The sequence below is a fragment of the Xenopus laevis genome, chromosome 7S (assembly GCF_017654675.1).
Source record: "Xenopus laevis strain J_2021 chromosome 7S, Xenopus_laevis_v10.1, whole genome shotgun sequence".
In the NCBI taxonomy this organism is placed as follows: Eukaryota; Metazoa; Chordata; class Amphibia; order Anura; family Pipidae; genus Xenopus; species Xenopus laevis.
In genome coordinates this window covers 5,255,579-5,274,875 of record NC_054384.1, presented here as the reverse complement: position 1 = coordinate 5,274,875, position 19,297 = coordinate 5,255,579, and the positions used below count along the sequence as shown (strand labels likewise).

General features: G+C 36.3%; 3 protein-coding genes across 3 annotated transcripts; all 3 read left to right on the top strand.

Moving 5' to 3' along the window:
* The first annotated feature begins 3,913 nt into the window (after nt 1-3,913).
* On the top strand, nt 3,914-5,132 carry LOC108697168 (olfactory receptor 1019). Its single transcript, XM_018227093.1, has one exon. The coding sequence runs from the start codon at nt 4,164-4,166 to the stop codon at nt 5,130-5,132; it is 969 nt and encodes a 322-aa protein (XP_018082582.1). The 5' UTR covers nt 3,914-4,163.
* A 7,021-nt stretch (nt 5,133-12,153) lies between these two features.
* LOC108697914 (olfactory receptor 1019) lies at nt 12,154-13,098 on the top strand. Its single transcript, XM_018228392.2, has one exon. It carries the CDS (start codon nt 12,154-12,156, stop codon nt 13,096-13,098), a length of 945 nt encoding a protein of 314 aa, XP_018083881.2.
* Nucleotides 13,099-18,349: 5,251 nt separating this feature from the next.
* On the top strand, nt 18,350-19,297 carry LOC108697167 (olfactory receptor 8H3). The gene has a single exon (XM_018227092.2). The coding sequence runs from the start codon at nt 18,350-18,352 to the stop codon at nt 19,295-19,297; it is 948 nt and encodes a 315-aa protein (XP_018082581.1).

The following is a 19,297-nucleotide window of genomic DNA, read 5'->3' as shown; positions in this document are numbered from 1 at the left end:
AAGAAATGTTGAAGACAAATCCTGTAAACATTTTCCCTTGAGAGGTTCTAACTATAAAGGTGCTGCATTGTCACAGTTATTTTTAGTGCTTTAAATATATACGTTTAGAAAATAAGGCAATCGTTGTTTATTCTCCGAAGAATTCCCTTTGTTATATAAACTGGCTTCCTAATGAGACAAAGACAAATCTTTTGTATTTCCATGATAAAAGGTAAAGTACCTGACTTTACTATGTAGGAGCACGGACAGGTTAGAAATCAGGTAAGTTTAGGAGGTCAGTGTGTGTTCATCCAAGAGCTTTTGCACTGATTACTATCCCTTGAAAGTAAAAGATACATCTGTTAGTATTGTTAGTATCCACAGCCTGGATACATCTGTTAGTATTGTTAGTATCCACAGCCTGCATGGCTATTTAGCAATTCATTGATAGATACATTCATAGCTGCACAAAAATCAGTTCAAGCTGCAGCATGAATCTAAGGGGCCGATTCACTAACTTCGAGTGAAGGATTCGAAGTAAAAAAACTTCGAATTTCGAAGTGTTTTTTGGGCTACTTCAACCATCAAATGGGCTACTACGACTTCTAATCGAACTATTCGAACTAAAAATGGTTCGACCATTCGATAGTCGAAGTACTGTCTCTTTAAGAAAAAACTTCGACCCCCTAGTTCGCCATCTAAAAGCTATCGAACTCAATGTTAGCCTAAGGGGAAGGTCCCCATAGGCTTTCCTAAATTTTTTTGATCGAAGGATATTCCTTCATCGTTGGATTAAAATCCTTCGAATCGTTCGATTCGAAGGATTTTATCGTTCAATCGAAGGAATAATCCTTCGATCATTCGATCGCATTATTTGCGCTAAAATCGATATTCGAAGTCGAAGGATTTTAATACCCAGTCGAATATCGAGGGTTAATTAACCCTCGATATTCGACCCTTTGTGAATCGGCCCCTAAATGAATTGCGAATTAGCCATGCAGGCTGTGGATACTAACAATACTAACAGATGTATCCAGGCTGTGGATACCATATGTGTTCGTTTTTAAAGGGATGAGATGGCAACCCTATTTAGAAATAGATGATTGTAAATATTTTGCGCAAAAACAAATTCATAATTTAAAACATAAAGATATGCATGACAGACTTATAGGGGTTCTAAAGGTAAAACATTACAAATGATTTTTAGATTCTTCACTTGAAAGGAGAGATCTCTCCAATACATTTTTATTACATTACATTATTATTTTATTATTTTCGTTTTATTACAGACCACAGGGACGCACACAGAAATCAGAGTCAGAGATGAGTACATTTTAAAAAACGGGTACAGGTATAGGATCCATTATCCGGAAACCTGTTATCCGGAAAGCTCCAAATTACAGACGGCCCGTCTCCCTTAGACTCCATTTTATCAAAATAATCCAATTTTTTTTTTAAATGATTTCCTTTTTCTCTGTAGTATTAAAACAGTAGCTTGTACTTGATCCCAACTAAGATATAATTAATCATTATTGGAGGCAAAACCAGCCTATTGGTTTTATTTAATATTTACATGATTTTCTAGTAGACTTAAGGTATGAAGATCCAAATTATGGAAAGATCTGTTATCCAGAAAACCCCAGGTATCGAGCATTTTGGACAACAGAACCCATACCTATACATACTAAGAAACATCTAAGTATTAATAAAAGTATATTGAAGATATCTAGATTTTAAAGTGTACAACCTAAAAAGGATCTTTCACTTTTTGCCTTTATTACAGTTTAATCCATTTTGCTGGTTTTACAGCTGCACAGAGAAATTTGAGCTGGGAATGGTGAATTTTGTTACAAAGTGCAGTAGAACCCCCGAATTTAAATTTTTCAGGGGACCAGGGAAAAATCTGTAAAATATAGGAAAATGTAAAATAAAGGAAATGTACTGTATTAAAGACACTTATATGTAAAGTATTCAAAAGAAATAAGTACAGGCATATTTTTTTTATCATGTACTACCCCCCCCTTCTTCTCCAACACAGCTCACTTCCAACTGCTTCTCAGTCTTGAGTCTTTCCTCACTTCCCAGCATAACTCGCCACTTCTAACATGGTCACCTTTCCAGTCCTCTCCTTCTGCAGCCCTCTCCTTTATTGCCCATAAACCCCTTTTCAGTGATCTAACATTATATATATGATGTGCCTTTCCAGCTTTCATTTGTATTTCACCTGATGAAGGGGTGTGAGTGCTCCGAAAGCTTGCAATTTTTTACTTATTCAGTTAGCCAATAAAAGGCATCACCAAACTTTAAATTTTTTGCATTTTTTCAATGGCTAACAACGTACAACATCTTAAAACTAGCGACAAACCTGCAACGGTTCCAAATATCAAGCTACTCCAGCTAAAACCTGTCCCAAAACATGTAGAAATCAATGGCAGATGTATCCTTTTATAACTGGAAGATCTTTCTTTTATTCGTGGTTTTAGACGTTTTCGAATATTTTTGATAATATGAAAAAGTTGTAGTTACTTTGCTACAACTTGAAAAGGTTGCGGTTTTTGCAGCTTTTCTGTTTGCAAATTTTATTCAGTTTTTTTGTAATAAATGTCCTGACATTCTCGGTTTTCGAGAAAGTGAGTTTCGTCGTAGTTTTGAAAAAAACTAAAACCAGAAAAATGTTGGACTAGGACTGTTGCTACATAGGCCTCCACAGATGCTGAATGTTTCCTATTTGTTCAAAACTTATGATAACTATTACGTTTTCTGGATCTTGACCTCAAACCCAAGTAAATAAAGACAGGAGATTCTGGTACATATTGATTTTATATTCACACACAAAAAATACTAAAATATTAAAAGTGCCATATGCACATCATAGACATGTGACAATTCTTTTATAAACGGCAACACAATCAAAATTACATCTCTCATCGCGATTCTGTGGAATTGAGAAAAGGTATCAAAGTGTTAAGGGTGAAAACTATTCTAAAACCTAAAGGGAGGTACTCATGGCACATAGCATGGAAATGTATTAGAGCGCCACAAGGAATAGCCAAACAGGTTAACCCTCCTGGCCTGGATATCTAAAAATAATAGAAATAGAAGCCACGGGGTACCTGGCCATGCATGCAGTCCATTACTAAAAGGATTGGTTACAAGACAAAATATCAGTAATCGAGTACATATAGGAGAGTTATGTATGTATATTTTTTGTTTGTATAGCAAAAAGCATTGGGAGGGAAAAGCATTGTACAGTAGAACAATAAATTAATATAACAAACAGGGGGTTGTTCCAATAATAAGTACAATTAAGTACAAAGATAAAATACACATAAATACAAATTATAGTTACAACACATATTAAGGGGCAGATTTATCAAGGGTCGAATATCGAGGGTTAATTAACCCTCGATATTCGACTAGGAATTGAAATCCTTCGACTTCGAATATCGAAGTCGAAGGATTTAGCGCAGAAAATTCGATCGTACGATCGAAGGATTATTCCTTCGATCGAACAATTAAATCCTTCGAATCGAACGATTCGAAGGATTTGAATCCAACGATCGAAGGAATATTCTTCGATCAAAAAAACTTAGGCAAGCCTATGGGGACCTTCCCCATAGGCTAACATTGACTTCGGTAGCTTTTATCTGCCGAACTAGGGGGTCGAAGTTTTTTTTAAAGAGAAAGTACTTCGACTATCGAATGGTCGAATAGTCGAACGATTTTTAGTTCGAATCCTTCGATAGTCGTAGTCGAAGGTCGAAGTAGCCCATTCGATGGTCGAAGTAGCCCAAAAAACACTTCAAAATTCGAAGTTTTTTTACTTCGAATCCTTCACTCGAGCTTGATGAATCGGCCCCTAAATGTTTATTGTCAAAAAGACAAAAGGATGGAGGTCATTGCACCGTAGAGCTTACAGTCTAAAGGGAAGGGTAACGCACAGACAAACTGGAGGGATATTAAGCGCTGTAGGTTACAGTGGGTGACACTGTCATATAAGTGCCAGTTCCCAGTCCAGTTGATGTGCAAGTGCTCCAAGAGGTAGTTTTGAGTTTAGATATGAAGGCATAGAGGGAGGATTCTCTCCGGAGAAATTCAGGAATGGCATTCCAAATATAAGTTATTCCATCTATAATATATTTCCTCTATAATTTGCATTCATACACAGGAAGGAAGACTTGAAAATGGCCTTAGAAAGTAAACAAAATGTTTCCGGATTCATCATCCAAGGTTTCTCTGATGCCCCTGAGTTTCAAATCCCTTTTTTTGTGCTATTCCTTATAATCTATCTCATCATTCTGTTGGGAAATCTCATCACATTCTTAGTCATTTCATGGGATCCTCACTTACACACCCCCATGTACATATTCTTGCAGAACCTTTCATTCATAGACATTTCTTTCACCTCAGCTATTTTACCTAATTTGATACATATTCTTCTCACACAGCAAAATAACATTTCATTCTTGGGGTGTATGACTCAGATGTATGTTTTTGGGTTTTTGGCTAACAGTGAATACTTACTCCTGACGGCCATGTCATATGATCGTTATGTTGCCATCTGTGATCCCCTTCATTACATTACCCGAATGAGCCGGAAACATTGTGCTTGGCTTATAACTGCCACATTCACTGTTGGTTTTGGTGAATCAATCAACATTGTTACACTTATATCTAAACTGTCATATTGTGCTTCCCATCTTATTAACCATTTTTTCTGTGATGTCACACCATTGCTAACACTTTCCTGCAGCAGCACTTTTATTGTGGAACTTTTAATCTACATTGAAGGGACATTGCTGGCTTTCAATTCCTTCCTCCTTACTCTGACCTCATACATATTTATCATCTCTGCTATCCTGAAAATCCAATCCTCAGAGGGGAGACAAAAAGCCTTTTCTACCTGTGCTTCTCACCTGAGCTGTGTGATAATCCTTTATATGACAATTATTTGCTTGTACATGAGACCCACAAAAAGTTATTCCCTAAAAAGGGACAAGTTTTTTTCACTGTTGTACATTGTCCTGTGCCCTGTGCTTAATCCTCTTATTTACACATTGAAAAATAGAGAATTTAAATCTTCTTTTAATAAAGTGAGGAAAAGATTTGTATCTTGTTTTTTTAACAAGCCAATAAACCATCAATTCAAGTAGTCTTCAATAGCCCATATTGATAATATAAATGAATGTAGTCTGAATTCAACCTCCTATTATAAATCATATGAATCATATGAATCATCATCATATAAATAGTCCTCCCACTAAGGGCCATTCCCATAGTTTAGGATCCGATGATTTTTAAGTATGAGATAAAAAAATTGCATCACAAAAAAGAAATTGTGAAAAAATATTTTTTATGTGACCATAGATTTTTTTCGTTCTTTATTGCTAGCATATTTGAAGGAGAATTCAACCATAAATAAAAAAACCCTACCATCCTACCCTACATAGACCCCCCTCCCTCCTCCCCCCCAGCCTAGGTGCTACCCTGGGCAAATGCCCCTAAGTCTTTACTTACCCCTCGGTGCAGATTCTGTCCAGCGAAGTTCACCGCAGCCATCTTCTGGCTCTTCGGTAATCTTCAGAATGAGAGCGGCGTATCAGTGCATGTGCAGTTAGAGCAATTGCCGATACGCAATTCGGATTTTGTCTCAATTTTATCAATTTTTTTCTCCGATCCGATTAAATGATGCTTTTTAAATAATAAATAAGGTCAAATCGTGGATTCTAGTTTGCTCAAACTTTTTAAAATAAAATTATGAGCAAAATTTGGATTTTGATAAAAAAAAAACCCATAGGGGGGACCTTGAACACTTCCATACAAGGGTTGATCATTATTATATTGCTTAACATGTAGGGGGTTATTTATTAAAGTCCAATTTTTTCTGCTTGTACTTTTGAAGGTGGAAAACACAATTTTTTCCTGATGGTGTTAAAAGTCTGAATAAAAAACGAGTCCATCTCAGACCACGAGTTCATGTAGAAGTCAATGGCAGATGACCTATTGACATTTTGAAGATATCCTGATCTGCGCTGAGTTTTGTACAATAATCTGAAGATTTTGTCGTTTCAGGCGTCAAATCCGAAAAAGTTTCAGGTTTCAAAAAAAATTCAGAAGAATTGTACAATTCTGATTTTTCCCCGATTTTATCAGCTTTTCCCACACAAAAATGTTCATGAAAATTTATTGATAAATGGGGGGAAGCTGATTTGGTCGGAGTGGTTTTCAGAAAATAGCGAGAACATTTTGGATTTTGATAAATAAACCCCTCATTGTGTTACTGTTAAAACTGTTATTTAACTGCATCATGTATTGCAATATACTATATTATACAATTACTACATTTGTGTGGTTTATTGTCTGTTATATTGGTAACAGTAATTACTGATGTTTCCAAGAGTTGTATCCCCACAGGACCTGGTTCTAGCCCTGGGTGGAGAAACGTAACTTATCCAAAACCCCACATATCTCCCACTTTGCGGAGGCTTGCGTTCTATATTGTTATCTCCAGTGTGGCCCTGGTTATTCTTGCCAAGAAAGGGTTACAACTAAAAAAAATCCTTCTTATTGTGGTTTAACTGGTACCACTTGAGGAGAGAAGAAACAGTTTAATGAAGAATGAAGAGAAATCACTGAAAAATTAGTCCATCATTAAAGGATAAGCAAACCTTTAAAATATGTGAATGCAAAATTGAAGAGGGGGCTGTTCTAAGAAATTTTGCAATGTACATTCATTATTTATTTTGTTTTTATTCCAAGATATTAAGGGATACATGTGCTGTTAATATGAATGAATTTTGTTACAACAGCAGAAGAACATCAGAGAAGCCTCTTTCTTTCTCCTGACAACTTCCTTGACTACTTGGTGGTCAGACTGGTGGAAAACTGACCAGCAGGTGGCGCTGTTGTAACAAAATTCATTCATATTAGTATTCAGTTTTAGTCTCTCAATACAGAGGGCTAGTGATGAAAATCGAGACCACAGTCCTGGTTTTCCTGCCATTCTTTGCTTTGTGGTGTCCCAGGGATACAAATATAGTAGGTAGAAAGTTTTGGGACAACTCCACCCCCTCATATCAATTTTCACTCTATTATATCTGGTTTGAGCTGTTGGAGAATTGATTTATCCTGATAATTAAGTTGGTCATTTATCAATTTTTATCGAACCTCAATCAATTGTACTAAATCCTGGACGGTGGACAAATGCACTTGCACTTTACATATTTTTAATTCATTTATTCTAACCTAACACCAAAGCACTTTAGGGAATTGATCACTTTTATTCTAATTTATGGTGATTTATTTAAAGGTGGGCAGTTGATCAATTAGAATTGAATCAATTTGTCTTATCATTTAATGAATTTGCACTGGAAATTATAAACTTTAATCATGGAATTCAATTAATAGTTTTAACCTAATGAAATCAGCATTTGCACTTTAATTGAGGAGTATAAATTCAGTGGTTGGAATACAGATTAATTTAATGAGTATATTGAAATTTGATTGTTAAAGTTGGGAATTGATTAATTGCAACAGACCATTAGGGTATTTGATAGAAGAGGGGTTCTTTTCTCTTTTTCCTTATTTCATAAAGTTATACTGATCCAATCAGACCTCGTCTTCTATTGTGTGGATAAATCATAATTAAGGGTATCTTCTCATTTACCAAAAAATGTCACCCATTATTAGTCACTGTAAGCTTTCTTAAGCAAATTATGGTTTGGCAGTGCAGGGAGAATCTCTGGGCCGGCGGGGCCCAAAATAGATGGGGTCCACCGGGTTTTTTCCAGTTATCCCGCTGGCCCAGTCTGGCCTTGCTTGCTGGATTGAATCTGGCCCAAAGTGAGAAAAAGAATCAAGGTGTATTGTACATGCTACCCTGGTTAAAGGTATTTTAAAAATGAGAGGTGAGGGCAGAAAGAAATGGTGTAGCCAAAAGCCACACAAAAGTTTGTTAAAGCATTTCCTCTTGAGAGATGTTAACTATAAAGATTCTGCATTATTACAGTTTTATTTCAGTCATTTAATAGAAGTATATTTAGAAAATGAGTATTCTCTGAAGAATTCCCTTTGTCAACACTGGTTATATAAACTGGGTTTCTAAAAAGACTGGTAGACTCTGTGCCACTGCATGGAAGAACCTTCAGCTCCTCAGACTGAGCAAAGACAAGACTTGTGTATTTGCATAATAAAAACACCCGGCTTTGCTGTGTAGGAGTCTTGCAAGGTTAGAATTGTGGTAAGTAATTAAGTAAGTAAGTAATGGAGGGCAGTGTGGGTCCATACAAAAGGGGTTTTCCCTAATTGCTATTACTGGAGAGTAAAAAATAAGGCTGGACAGATTTAGAAATAGATGATTGTGACCATTCTATGCAAAAGAACATTATAATTAAAAAAAAATAAAGAAATGTAGGTCAGACTTAAAGGGTTTATAAAGGAAAATAAAAAAAGACAATTTTAGGTTCTTTACTTAAAAGGAGAGATATTTCCAATATACCTTTTTCTTAGAAATTCCTACTGGGATTATTTCTCACTGAGGTTAGCCTTAATGAGGAGCAAACACACAAAAGCACACAGACGTCAGAGAAGACGGAATTTTATTATCTTTATTTTTAAGAGTAGAACCTCAAAACCATCTTTTAATTTTTGTCTTTAGAACTCCTTCAAGGATATGGCTGTATTTTGTAAAAATTACAAAGAATCACAGAACTTAAAAAAGAGTAAAATTCACCAAAAAAAGTGTAATGGTTTATTTTATACAATAAACATTTACCATTTATGTTTTATTGCTATACTGTATGCAATCAAATAATTAATTGAATAGGGTCAAGTCACCAAAAGTTGTTAAAAATGCAGAGGAAAAACTGACATTTATGATTGAACTGCAGATTAATGAGTAACTAAAGCAGGATCTTGACCTATGAATCAACTAAAAGTCAGTATGGACGAAATAAAGAAAAAACTGATGCCTGGAAGCTAGATATACTGTACAGTATTATATTTATCTGGCTAGTAAACCAACTCATTTAAAATAATATTAATATGAAGACAAATTCTTTTTCTCCAAAAGCAACAGAATGGGTTTTTGTATTGACTCTAAGAGGCCAATTTACTAACATTCAGATTTAGATATTTTTTTTTAACAAATTTGATTTTTTTCTGTGAAAATTAGTGTTTTAATTAAGCTCTAAAACGTTACAAATTAGCAACCAACCAATGTGACTGAGTAGTAAGATCAGTGTGCACTTACCCTTAGCTCAGGAGCTTCACGGACGATTTCCGCGCGATAAGGTAAGGGAATGCATTGTCAGATGCAACGTTGATATGACACGACTGTCGGATGCAGACAAAGATTGCGGCGTCTGTATCCGACAGTTGTGTTGGATCAACGCTGCAACTTCATCCGATATTTCCATTACTTACCTTATTTCTGTCGCATCCGACGTGACGTCTGCGTTTTTGTGCAGTGGGTCGGATCACGCGGAAATCACCTGTGGAGCCCTACCCTTAAGCTCCAGCCAACTAACACACACCTGTGAAACGAACAGACACCTGTGACTCATTCCCTTCCTCCACTATAGATAGATAGCTCCTGAGCTAAGGGTAAGTGCACTGTTGGTCTTACTACTCAGTCACATTGGTTGCTGGGGGACTTGATTTTAAACACACTATAAACTTAGAATGCTCACAGAAAGTGTAGGACTCACGTACAATGAGGGGCCATGACGTGGCACGTGAGCTTACATATTTTGGTCCAAGTATGGTACTAATTTATTGTAATAATTATTTTTAAAGGCAACCCGTGCGCTAGCAATTTTCCTCTTTCTCTTTGTGTACAAATATTGGCTTTTTATTGTTTATAGCAGCTGGTCAACTCCAGATGTTGGGTTAGACCAAGCGTTGGCGATTTATTTCTGTGTAATATGTAATCATATATATGAGTTTAAATGGAGAAAGTTATTTCTAAAGTCTAAAGTTTCAAAGGAGAAGGGGTACAGATGGTGCATAGAAGGGAAAGGAATCATCTAGTTTGTAACATACACACAGTGGGGCAAATTCACTAAGATTCGAAGTTGTGCCAGGCGCAACTTCGCCGCACTTCGCCCGGCATATTTTCGCAAGCGCTCCGCAAATTCACTAAAATCCGAAGTTGCGCACATGGGTAGTGTAAGTTTGCGAAGTTGCGCTAGAGTTAATTCGTCAAGCGAAGCGAAGTTTCGCTAGCGATGGTTCATTTGCATACGGCGCCAAATTCAAATTTCAATGGAGGAATACGTATCAGCACTACAAATGCCTAGAAAACCTTCAAAACATCAACTAAAATTTTTATTTTGCCCTACACATGTGCCCACTGTCTAGGTAAGTTACCATGAGTCAGGAAATGTAGGGGGGAAGGAGGGGAGCCCCAAAAAATTTTTAGATCTTTTTCAGCCTATCACCCATAATGTAGAAAACACGCCAGCGTTTTTTGGGACTTAGAAAAAATTTTGACTTTTTTTGAAGCAATCCCTATCTACTCTATTGTGCTTCCCCTGGTCTGAGGTGGCGAAGGAAGTCTGGCGTAAAAGGTGGCGTAAAGAACAATGCGCATGTTAGTGAATTTGCGTAGTTATGTCCGTTGCGCAAATTCGCCAGGCATAAGGGTGCGAAGTTACACTAGCGAAATTACGCCAGCGTTTGTTAGTGAATTTGCAAAGTACCGAAAATGCCAAACGCTAGCGAATTAACGCTAGCGTTCGGCGCTTCGGCGCTTAGTGGATTTGCCCCAGTGTAGCCAGTCCAGCTTACAAGAGGTCATTGTTGCACAGTCATAATCACTTATCCACTGGGGAATAAGAAGGAATTAAAGTGATAATGGCCTCTAAACTAATGGCGGCATTGTATTCCTGCCAGTAAAAAAAGCAAAGGACTAAATAAAAGATGAAATATTGTATTTGCAGTTGTACCAAATGTAGAAATATCTTTAGGGCTGTGGCACCCAGGAAACATGTTCCAGCTTGAGGGGAAGCTGCAATACTCTCTCTTCTTAGGCTTTCATGTTAATCATGACCTTGCCAGTGTGTAATGTCAGGCAATTATTCCTCAAAAATTCAACCATGAGAAACAATCGCTTTAAACATGGGTGCACTGTTGGGATCAGGGCAATTAAAATTGAAGTGTATGTTCAGGCCAATCATGTATTTTTCCAAACTGGAAATGATGCAGTTAGTATAATGTATAAAATATATATGTATAATGTACATAATTGCCCTGTGTGCCATAGCATCATACACATGTAATGGCTTGTAATCCTTTCCACATAATATAAACTGCAGCACTTAATACCATTCTGTTTTGCCTATAGGTTTCCCAACTACTTAGGTTGTAATCTCTGGGTCAGGGATCTCCTTCCTCTACACCAGTGATCCACAACCAGTGGTTCTCGGTAACATGTTGCTCACCATGGATGTTGCTCTCAGTGGCTTCACATCAGGAGCTTAGTTTTGAATTCCAGGCTTGGAGGCAAGTTTTGGTTGTATAAAAACCAGGTGCACTGCCAAACAGAACCTTCTGTAGGCTGCCAGTCCACATAGGTGCTACCAAATAGCGAATCACATCCCTTATTTGGCACCCCAGAAACTATTTTCATGCTTGTGTTGCTCCCTAACTATTTTTACATTTGAATGTGGCTCACAGATAACAAAGGTTGGGAGACCCTGCTCTAGACTCTATAATCTTTAATGTAACTGTACTTTATATTTATATGTATTTATTATTGTATTGACCCAGGTTTATTCGGCTGCTTTCATACAGATATAAATAAAAATCTAATACATATACACAGACATAATGTCACCATACAGATTGACACTGTTAAAAAAATCTAAATATATTCAACATCCACCTGCATTGTTACTTTTTCTACCTTTGCGTGTCGGTGGGGGATTATTAATACATTCTGTCTCTGAGCTGTGGGCAGTTATCACAAGCAGATCTAAGCACAGAAGAAGTAACCGTGGTACCTGGCCATGCCTGTAATATAATCCAACAAGGATCAGTAGGGCTTCCATCAAACTCCAACAGTTTATAAAGACAATATATCAGTGTTGGTGTCCATATGGGGAAGGTATTCCATTAATAAGATATATATTTCAGCTATAATTTGCTCTTATACACAAGAAGGAAGACTTGAAAATGGCCTCAGGAACTAAAGAAAACGTTTCAGGATTCATTATCCAAGGGTTCTCTGATACTACTGAGTTTCAAATCTCTTTTTTTGTGCTGTTACTTGGAATCTATCTCATCATTCTGTTGGGAAATCTCATCACATTCTTAGTCATTTCATGGAATCCTCACTTACACACCCCCATGTACATATTCTTGCAGAACCTTTCATTCATAGACATTTCTTTCACCTCAACTATTTTACCTAATTTGCTACATATTCTTCTCACCCAACAAAATAATATTTCATTCTTGGGGTGTATGACTCAACTGTATATATTCATGTCCTTGGCTGGCTGTGAATATTTTATCCTAATGGCCATGTCATATGATCGTTATGTTGCCATCTGTGATCCCCTTCATTACATTACCCGAATGAGCCGGAAACATTGTGCTTGGCTTATAACTGCCACATTCACTGCTGGTTTTGTTGACCCTGTTGGCCTTGTTGTCCTTATATCTAAACTGTCATATTGTGCTTCCCATCTTATTGACCATTTTTTCTGTGATGTCACACCATTGCTAAAACTTTCCTGCAGCAGCACTTTTAGTGTGGAACTTTTCATTTATATTGTAGGGACATTTTTTACTTTCAATTCCTTCCTCCTTACTCTGACCTCATACATATTTATTATCTCTGCTATCCTGAAAATACAAACTTTAAAGGGGCGACAAAAAGCCTTTTCTACCTGTGCTTCTCACCTGACCTGTGTGATAATCCTTTATGGGACACTTATTTGCTTGTACGTGAGACCCACCACAAGTTATTCTCTAAAAAGGGACAAGTATTTCTCAATGTTGTACATTGTCCTGGGCCCTGTGCTGAATCCTCTTATTTACACACTAAAAAATAGAGAATTTCAATCTTCTTTTAATAAAGTGAGGCAAAGATTTTTAATATTGTTTTTTAGGTAATTTAACTAATGCAATCTAATAAAACCTCATGCTGAGTATTTGTCAAAAGCTCTTATTATTAATATAAAATATATAGTCTAAACTATCTAATTTAAAGCAAATTAAACCTTCTATTCCAAATACTGGCTCAGATTCAATTTACTGAGAAAAATTTATCTCATTGTTTATCATGTGAAAACCCAGAGGCGTGATTCAATTAGAGGAGAAAAATCCAAATTAAATCTTCCCATAGACATCAATCGAATTTTCAATTGATAAACTATGAAATAAATTTTTCTAAATTGAATTGCATGCCAGATTCAAGAAGAAGGCAGGGAGAGTGAGGAAGAGTGTGGGGGGAGGTAGTGGTGGGGGGGCTCAGAATTTGTTTGAGAGGGGGCAAGAGGAAGGAGTGAAACACAAACCAATAATGGGTTTAAGTTGCCCTAGAAAAGATTTTAAACTAAAAATTTTCCTGACAAGAATATTAAAATTTTTATGTTTTTCTCGAAAAATTTGAGTAATAGAAGCCTTCCATAAAAATCATTTGATCCTCACCAGGTAAAACCTGCCGTGCTTTTTGATTTTGAAAAAAAATCACCTCAATTATAATAAGTCAGGAATGGTCATGGTTTTTTCTCAGAATGTACAGAACACAAAACAAAAAACAAAAACATTTGTTCTGCGAAAACACCTTTATAAATCTTGGAAATTACGCATGAAAAAAATTTCCATTTTCTCAAAATATATTAGTAAATTGGCCCGTTAGTGTCAGAATATGATCATAAATAAATGTCTTGTGGACTTAAGTCCAGCCAAACCACGAGTCTGATGTTCAAGAAACAAACATTTTCTGATGTAAACCAGTGCTGTGGAAAAAAAATTAGCAAAATGGAAAATGTTATTATTTCCCTTTTCAGTAAAACACATTCGAGTGAGGATTGACTTGAGCAGAGCACGTAATAACCGCTGAAACCCCATTGACTTTTTGTGCCGATTACTAGAGTTAGTATTAAAATGTAATTATGTTCGGTTTTGAAAAGCAAAAAGAAGGCACAATGGGTGCATCAAATGGCTCCGTCATATGCTAATTTCTTTAATAATATTACATAATAATATTGTACCCAAATTTAAGGAATCACTTAATACACAATAACGTGTTCATCGTTTGGAAGGGTAATGCTGACTATGGTGAACAATTTGAACACCCCTGTTAAGTTTACTGTCACATACAATATGCAACAAATCCAACCTTTGGATGTTGACATTTTTTAGGGTATAAATTGAGCAGGAAATCCACATACAGGAATTCCCTTCTCTACTCTACCAGGTTTCTCCCACCAAATTCTAAAAAGGAGGAACCCTTCTCATAACTTTTGTGTACAATGCGTAATAATTCCAATAGTGATGTCTGTGGAGCAATTATGTGAGACTTTAATTTCAAACAAAGGGGTTACCATCAATCAGTGTTAACTAAAGCTTTAAGGGGTCCGTTTACTAAAGTGCGTTAAAAATATTCGCACAATATATAGACAGAATTGTCGCCAAATATGTTATCGCCAGTTTACTAACCTGCGGTAAATATAAATTTGCGAATTTTCTTGCGCAAGAATAATTGTTCGCCAGTTATCGCATTCGCTGAAAATAACGCTACGTACACATTAACGCATGGTTTACTAAACAGCGAAATGTGCTAAAGACAAAATTAACGCCAGAATATTCGCGTACTTTTACCGCCACCTATGTAGTGGCGTAAAAGTATTTTTTTCGCCAGAAAATTCTCAAGGGGCAGGAAATATCCCATAATACTTATTTTTTTTACCCATCATTCTTTGCTGACAGGAGAGAGAGATAGCTATTAGCTGTGATGTTTTGGCTTCTGCTTCTATCTGTTGCAACAGCAGCAGTTTCAGCTCAGAGTCGTATTATTGGCAGCGGCATCACAGTCCAAGGATTCGTCAGCCTCTACACTTTTTTGGTTTCATTGTGATTGGCTACATTAAACTGTGCATTTCTATGAAGCAAAGAGATTGACTGGTATCATTTCTTGTTCCTATGATTCTATTGGCAGAAGGGTTTATATGATGCAGACATGTTTGATTGATGTTACTCTGGTAATGTTGTTGGATGGTATTATCATTAGTCAATAAAGTTTATGAGTTTTGAAGGTGCATTTCTGGCCATTAATGTCACAGTAAAAATTGCCATAATAACCGACATAAAACAAGACTATTTTATAGCATAAATATTCGCAAAAACTTAATTTTTCGCCAGAATATTCGCAACTCGCTAAAATTACCGCTAACGTAAGCTGGTTCCTTAACGTAGTTACCGCAAGTGATCGCAATGACTTCTGAGCGTATCGCTGCTTAGTAAACTTAGTCGCTGCGAATATTCTGGCGTAAAAATATTCTCAGCGATAACATGCGGAAACTTAAAGTCAGATTTACCGCACTTTAGTAAACGGACCCCTAAGTGAGGTCCGAGAGCACATGAAACTGGAACATCAATATGGCCAGAAACAGGTTTCTGACAAAAAAATCATTTTATAATAAAGTCGCGTTATACCACAGATTCTTCAGCAGTTACTGTAAATATATTGTAGAGAATCATTGGCCTATATTACAGTGTGACAAAACATTGTCTAGGATGTTAATCCAAGTATGACAAAAAATTGTCTAGGATATTAATTCAAATACTCATGTGGGGCTATAAATGGGGGCCTAATTTGAGGGACCTCCTTATAAAAACAGATCCAGTCAAGTGTTATGAATCCAGCAGTGGGGTTTTGGTAAATTAAAGGAAGGCTGCTATAAATGTGCAGTTTCTAAAAACTTCCATTAGCTCCCATAAACTTGAAATTAAAAAAAAAACGAATTAGGATCGACCTGCAAATTTTGAAACAAATTACATTTGAATTTTTTCACAAAAATTTTTTTTTTTTCAAAAGTCCCCCAAACGACTCTGAATTGATTGAAGGAGGTCCCTCATAGGCTAAAACACCAATTTGGCAGATTTTAGATGGTGAATAGTCAAATTTGAATTCTGAAAAGGACAGTACATGATAAATTTTGAAAATTGAATTTCAGTTTTTTTTAACTCAAATTGAATTTGGACTTTTCCCTAGTCAAATTACACTGGAACTGGAAATTTGAATATTCAATTAGATCCTTGATAAATCACTTGCCTTTTGACAAAATTGAAACATCAACACAATTAGTATTTCTGCATTTCGGCTGAATTTTTTCGTGAAACTGCGGCAAAAATCCACTGCGAAAAATTTTGTGTTTAGTAAACTTTTCACCTTCCGCAATTTTTTTTCACAGTTCCACATTTTTCTGCGAAGTGAAACTGGACAGATTCGCTCATCATTATTAGTCAATAGAGCAAAGGGTGCTTAAAAACAGTAAGAGGAAAATGGAAATAATAAAATTGGTCAGTTGTAGGGGAGCGTTTGCATATTGGACTCTTATAGCTGGAGACTCCTGTTTACAGATGATATTTGTGAATATTGCCATATGTGGATGTGTGGGCTATGGAGAAAGCAGAAACTATATCATAAGTAGAATGAAAAAATTGGTTTATTTATTATTAAGTTACATTCAAATTAAACAAGGCAGGCAAGTACAAGGAATAGGAAATGGGGCATAAGCAGGACAGATATGGAAAAACAGGTTTATTCTTTATAAAGGTATAGTCAGATTATAAAAGGCAAGAAAGGTAGGTACAAGGAACAGGAAGTAGAACAGGCAATGCAAATAAGGTAAGTACTATCAGGTTGGCAAGGTAGGCAAAAAATCCAAAAGAATGGTATCAAGGGTCAAGCAGAGTTCTTAACGAGTGTTCAGGCAGAGGGCAGGGCAGGCAGCTGACAAGGTCATGGAGCAGGGCTTGAGAATCACAACCAGTACTCACTGAATGGACCTTCATATAGACAACTGCCATTGTTGGAATCTTGAATATTTGTGCCACTTGTTCTTCACTGACATCACTCTCATGACCCAGCTCTAACTTTCTAGCAAGGGCAAGATTATACTGAAAGAAAAGAAGCCCAATAGCATGAAGCAACCACAGTACACCTTTGGTCAAAATGTTAACATGTTTTTGTCGTGGGCGAAAAACTTGACCAGCGGTTATTGCCCATGTAACTCTCTTCAGGCCAGTGGCTAGAACATTTTTTTATGTATATACACACAATACTAGTCAACAAAATGTGGAAAATGGATAATGAGGTTCCCATAAGAGGCTCCTTCAAAGTTTACAGAAAATATTTCAGATCATTTCATTTCAGATCATTTACCCTAGAGAGGTATTTACCTCCAAGCTAGTTTATAAGTACATATATGAGTAGACAATTAGCTGATAGCTGTGTATTCTCCAAAGAATACCATTTGTCACACTCTTTATATAAAGTGGGTTATGTTCTTATAGAGACTGGCATACTGCATGGCCATGGAGATGGGTGCATTTTTACTGTACTGCATCGTGCGAATATTGGCATCAAATCCACTGAAAAAAGACTTGAGAATCTGATATTGTACTTGTTTTTTTTACATTGATTTACAAAAATCTTAAAGCACCATGCATACTATATGGATTTTTATAAACGGACTACAATAAAATTCCAATCTTTGGATTTCTATTGAATGAAATTGTAAGAAAGATTTAAAAACTTGTGCAAAGATATTTATTCTGGAGCCTCAACCTTCAAAGGAATAGAATACAGAGGGAACTTTTCAGGAAATTCCAAGTACAGTGTCACATGGAAAAGTCATGAGGTTTATGTCTCTCTTCCTAAATTCAATCCAGCATACAAGAGGCCAGTGGTACACAGTCATATTTACTATCCACTGTAAGAAGGAGTTAAAGTTATTAGGAAATCTAATATTCTGAAGCAGACAATTCCCTCAACAGAATTTAGGAGTGGAGAAAGTATATACTTGCAGAGATCTAAGTTAACTGTCGAATACTTTGGTTGGATCTATACCAAATCTTGGACATAAAGCCAGTTAGTTTCCCAACTTGTATGTTTTCTATATATTTAAGGATTATGGTAATGCTCCTCTTCTGAAGTTTAGAGAACAGAAGAAGAAGCAGTGTTTACCTGCTTGTACCTTCAACATTTACTAAAACAATCACTAGGGCTATCACTAATCTAGAATAGAAAGATAAAATGCAGGTGCTTAGCTATTGATGGAGGCTTCTCTATATATCCAGAGTTAATATATTCTACTCTAATTTAGTTTCATACACATCAAGGAGGACCTGAAAAATGGTCTCAGGAAGTCAAGAAAACATTTCAGGGTTTATCATCGAAGGGTTTTCCGAAACTCCTGAGCTTCAAAATCATCTTTTTGTGCTATTTCTTGGAATCTATCTAATCATTCTGCTGGGAAATCTCATCACATTCTTAGTCATTTCATGGAATCCTCAATTACACACCCCCATGTACATATTCTTGCAGAACCTTTCAATCATAGACATTTCTTTCACCTCAGATATTTTACCTAATTTGCTACATATTCTTCTCACTCAACAAAATAACATTTCATTCTTCAGGTGTATGACTCAACTGTATATTTTCATGTCCTTGGCTGGCAGTGAATACTTTCTCCTAACGGCCATGTCATATGATCGTTATGTTGCCATCTGTGATCCCCTTCATTACAATGTCCATATGAACAGGAAACATTGTGCTTGGCTTATAACTGCAACATATATCTTTGGTTTTGTTGACTCTATTGGACATGTTGTCATTATATCTAAACTATCATATTGTGCTTCCCGTCTTATTAATCATTTTTTTTGTGATATTGCACCATTTCTGCAACTTTCTTGCAGCAGCACTTTTGGTGTGGAACTTCTCATTTATATTGATGGGACATTTCTGGTTTTTAGTTCCTTCCTCCTTACTCTGACCTCATACATATTTATCATCTCTGCTATCCTGAAAATCCGATCCTCAGAGGGGAGACAAAAAGCCTTTTCTACCTGTGCTTCTCACTTGACCTGTGTGATAACCCTTTATGTGACAGTTATTTGCTTGTATGTAAGACCCAAAAAAATGTATTCTCTTAAAAGGGACAAGTATTTTTCACTGCTTTACATTGTCTTGGTCCCCATGCTAAATCCTCTCATTTACACACTGAAAAATAGAGAATTTAAATATTCTCTTATTAAAATGAGGCAAAGAATTGCATTTATTTTAGATTCGTGTTAA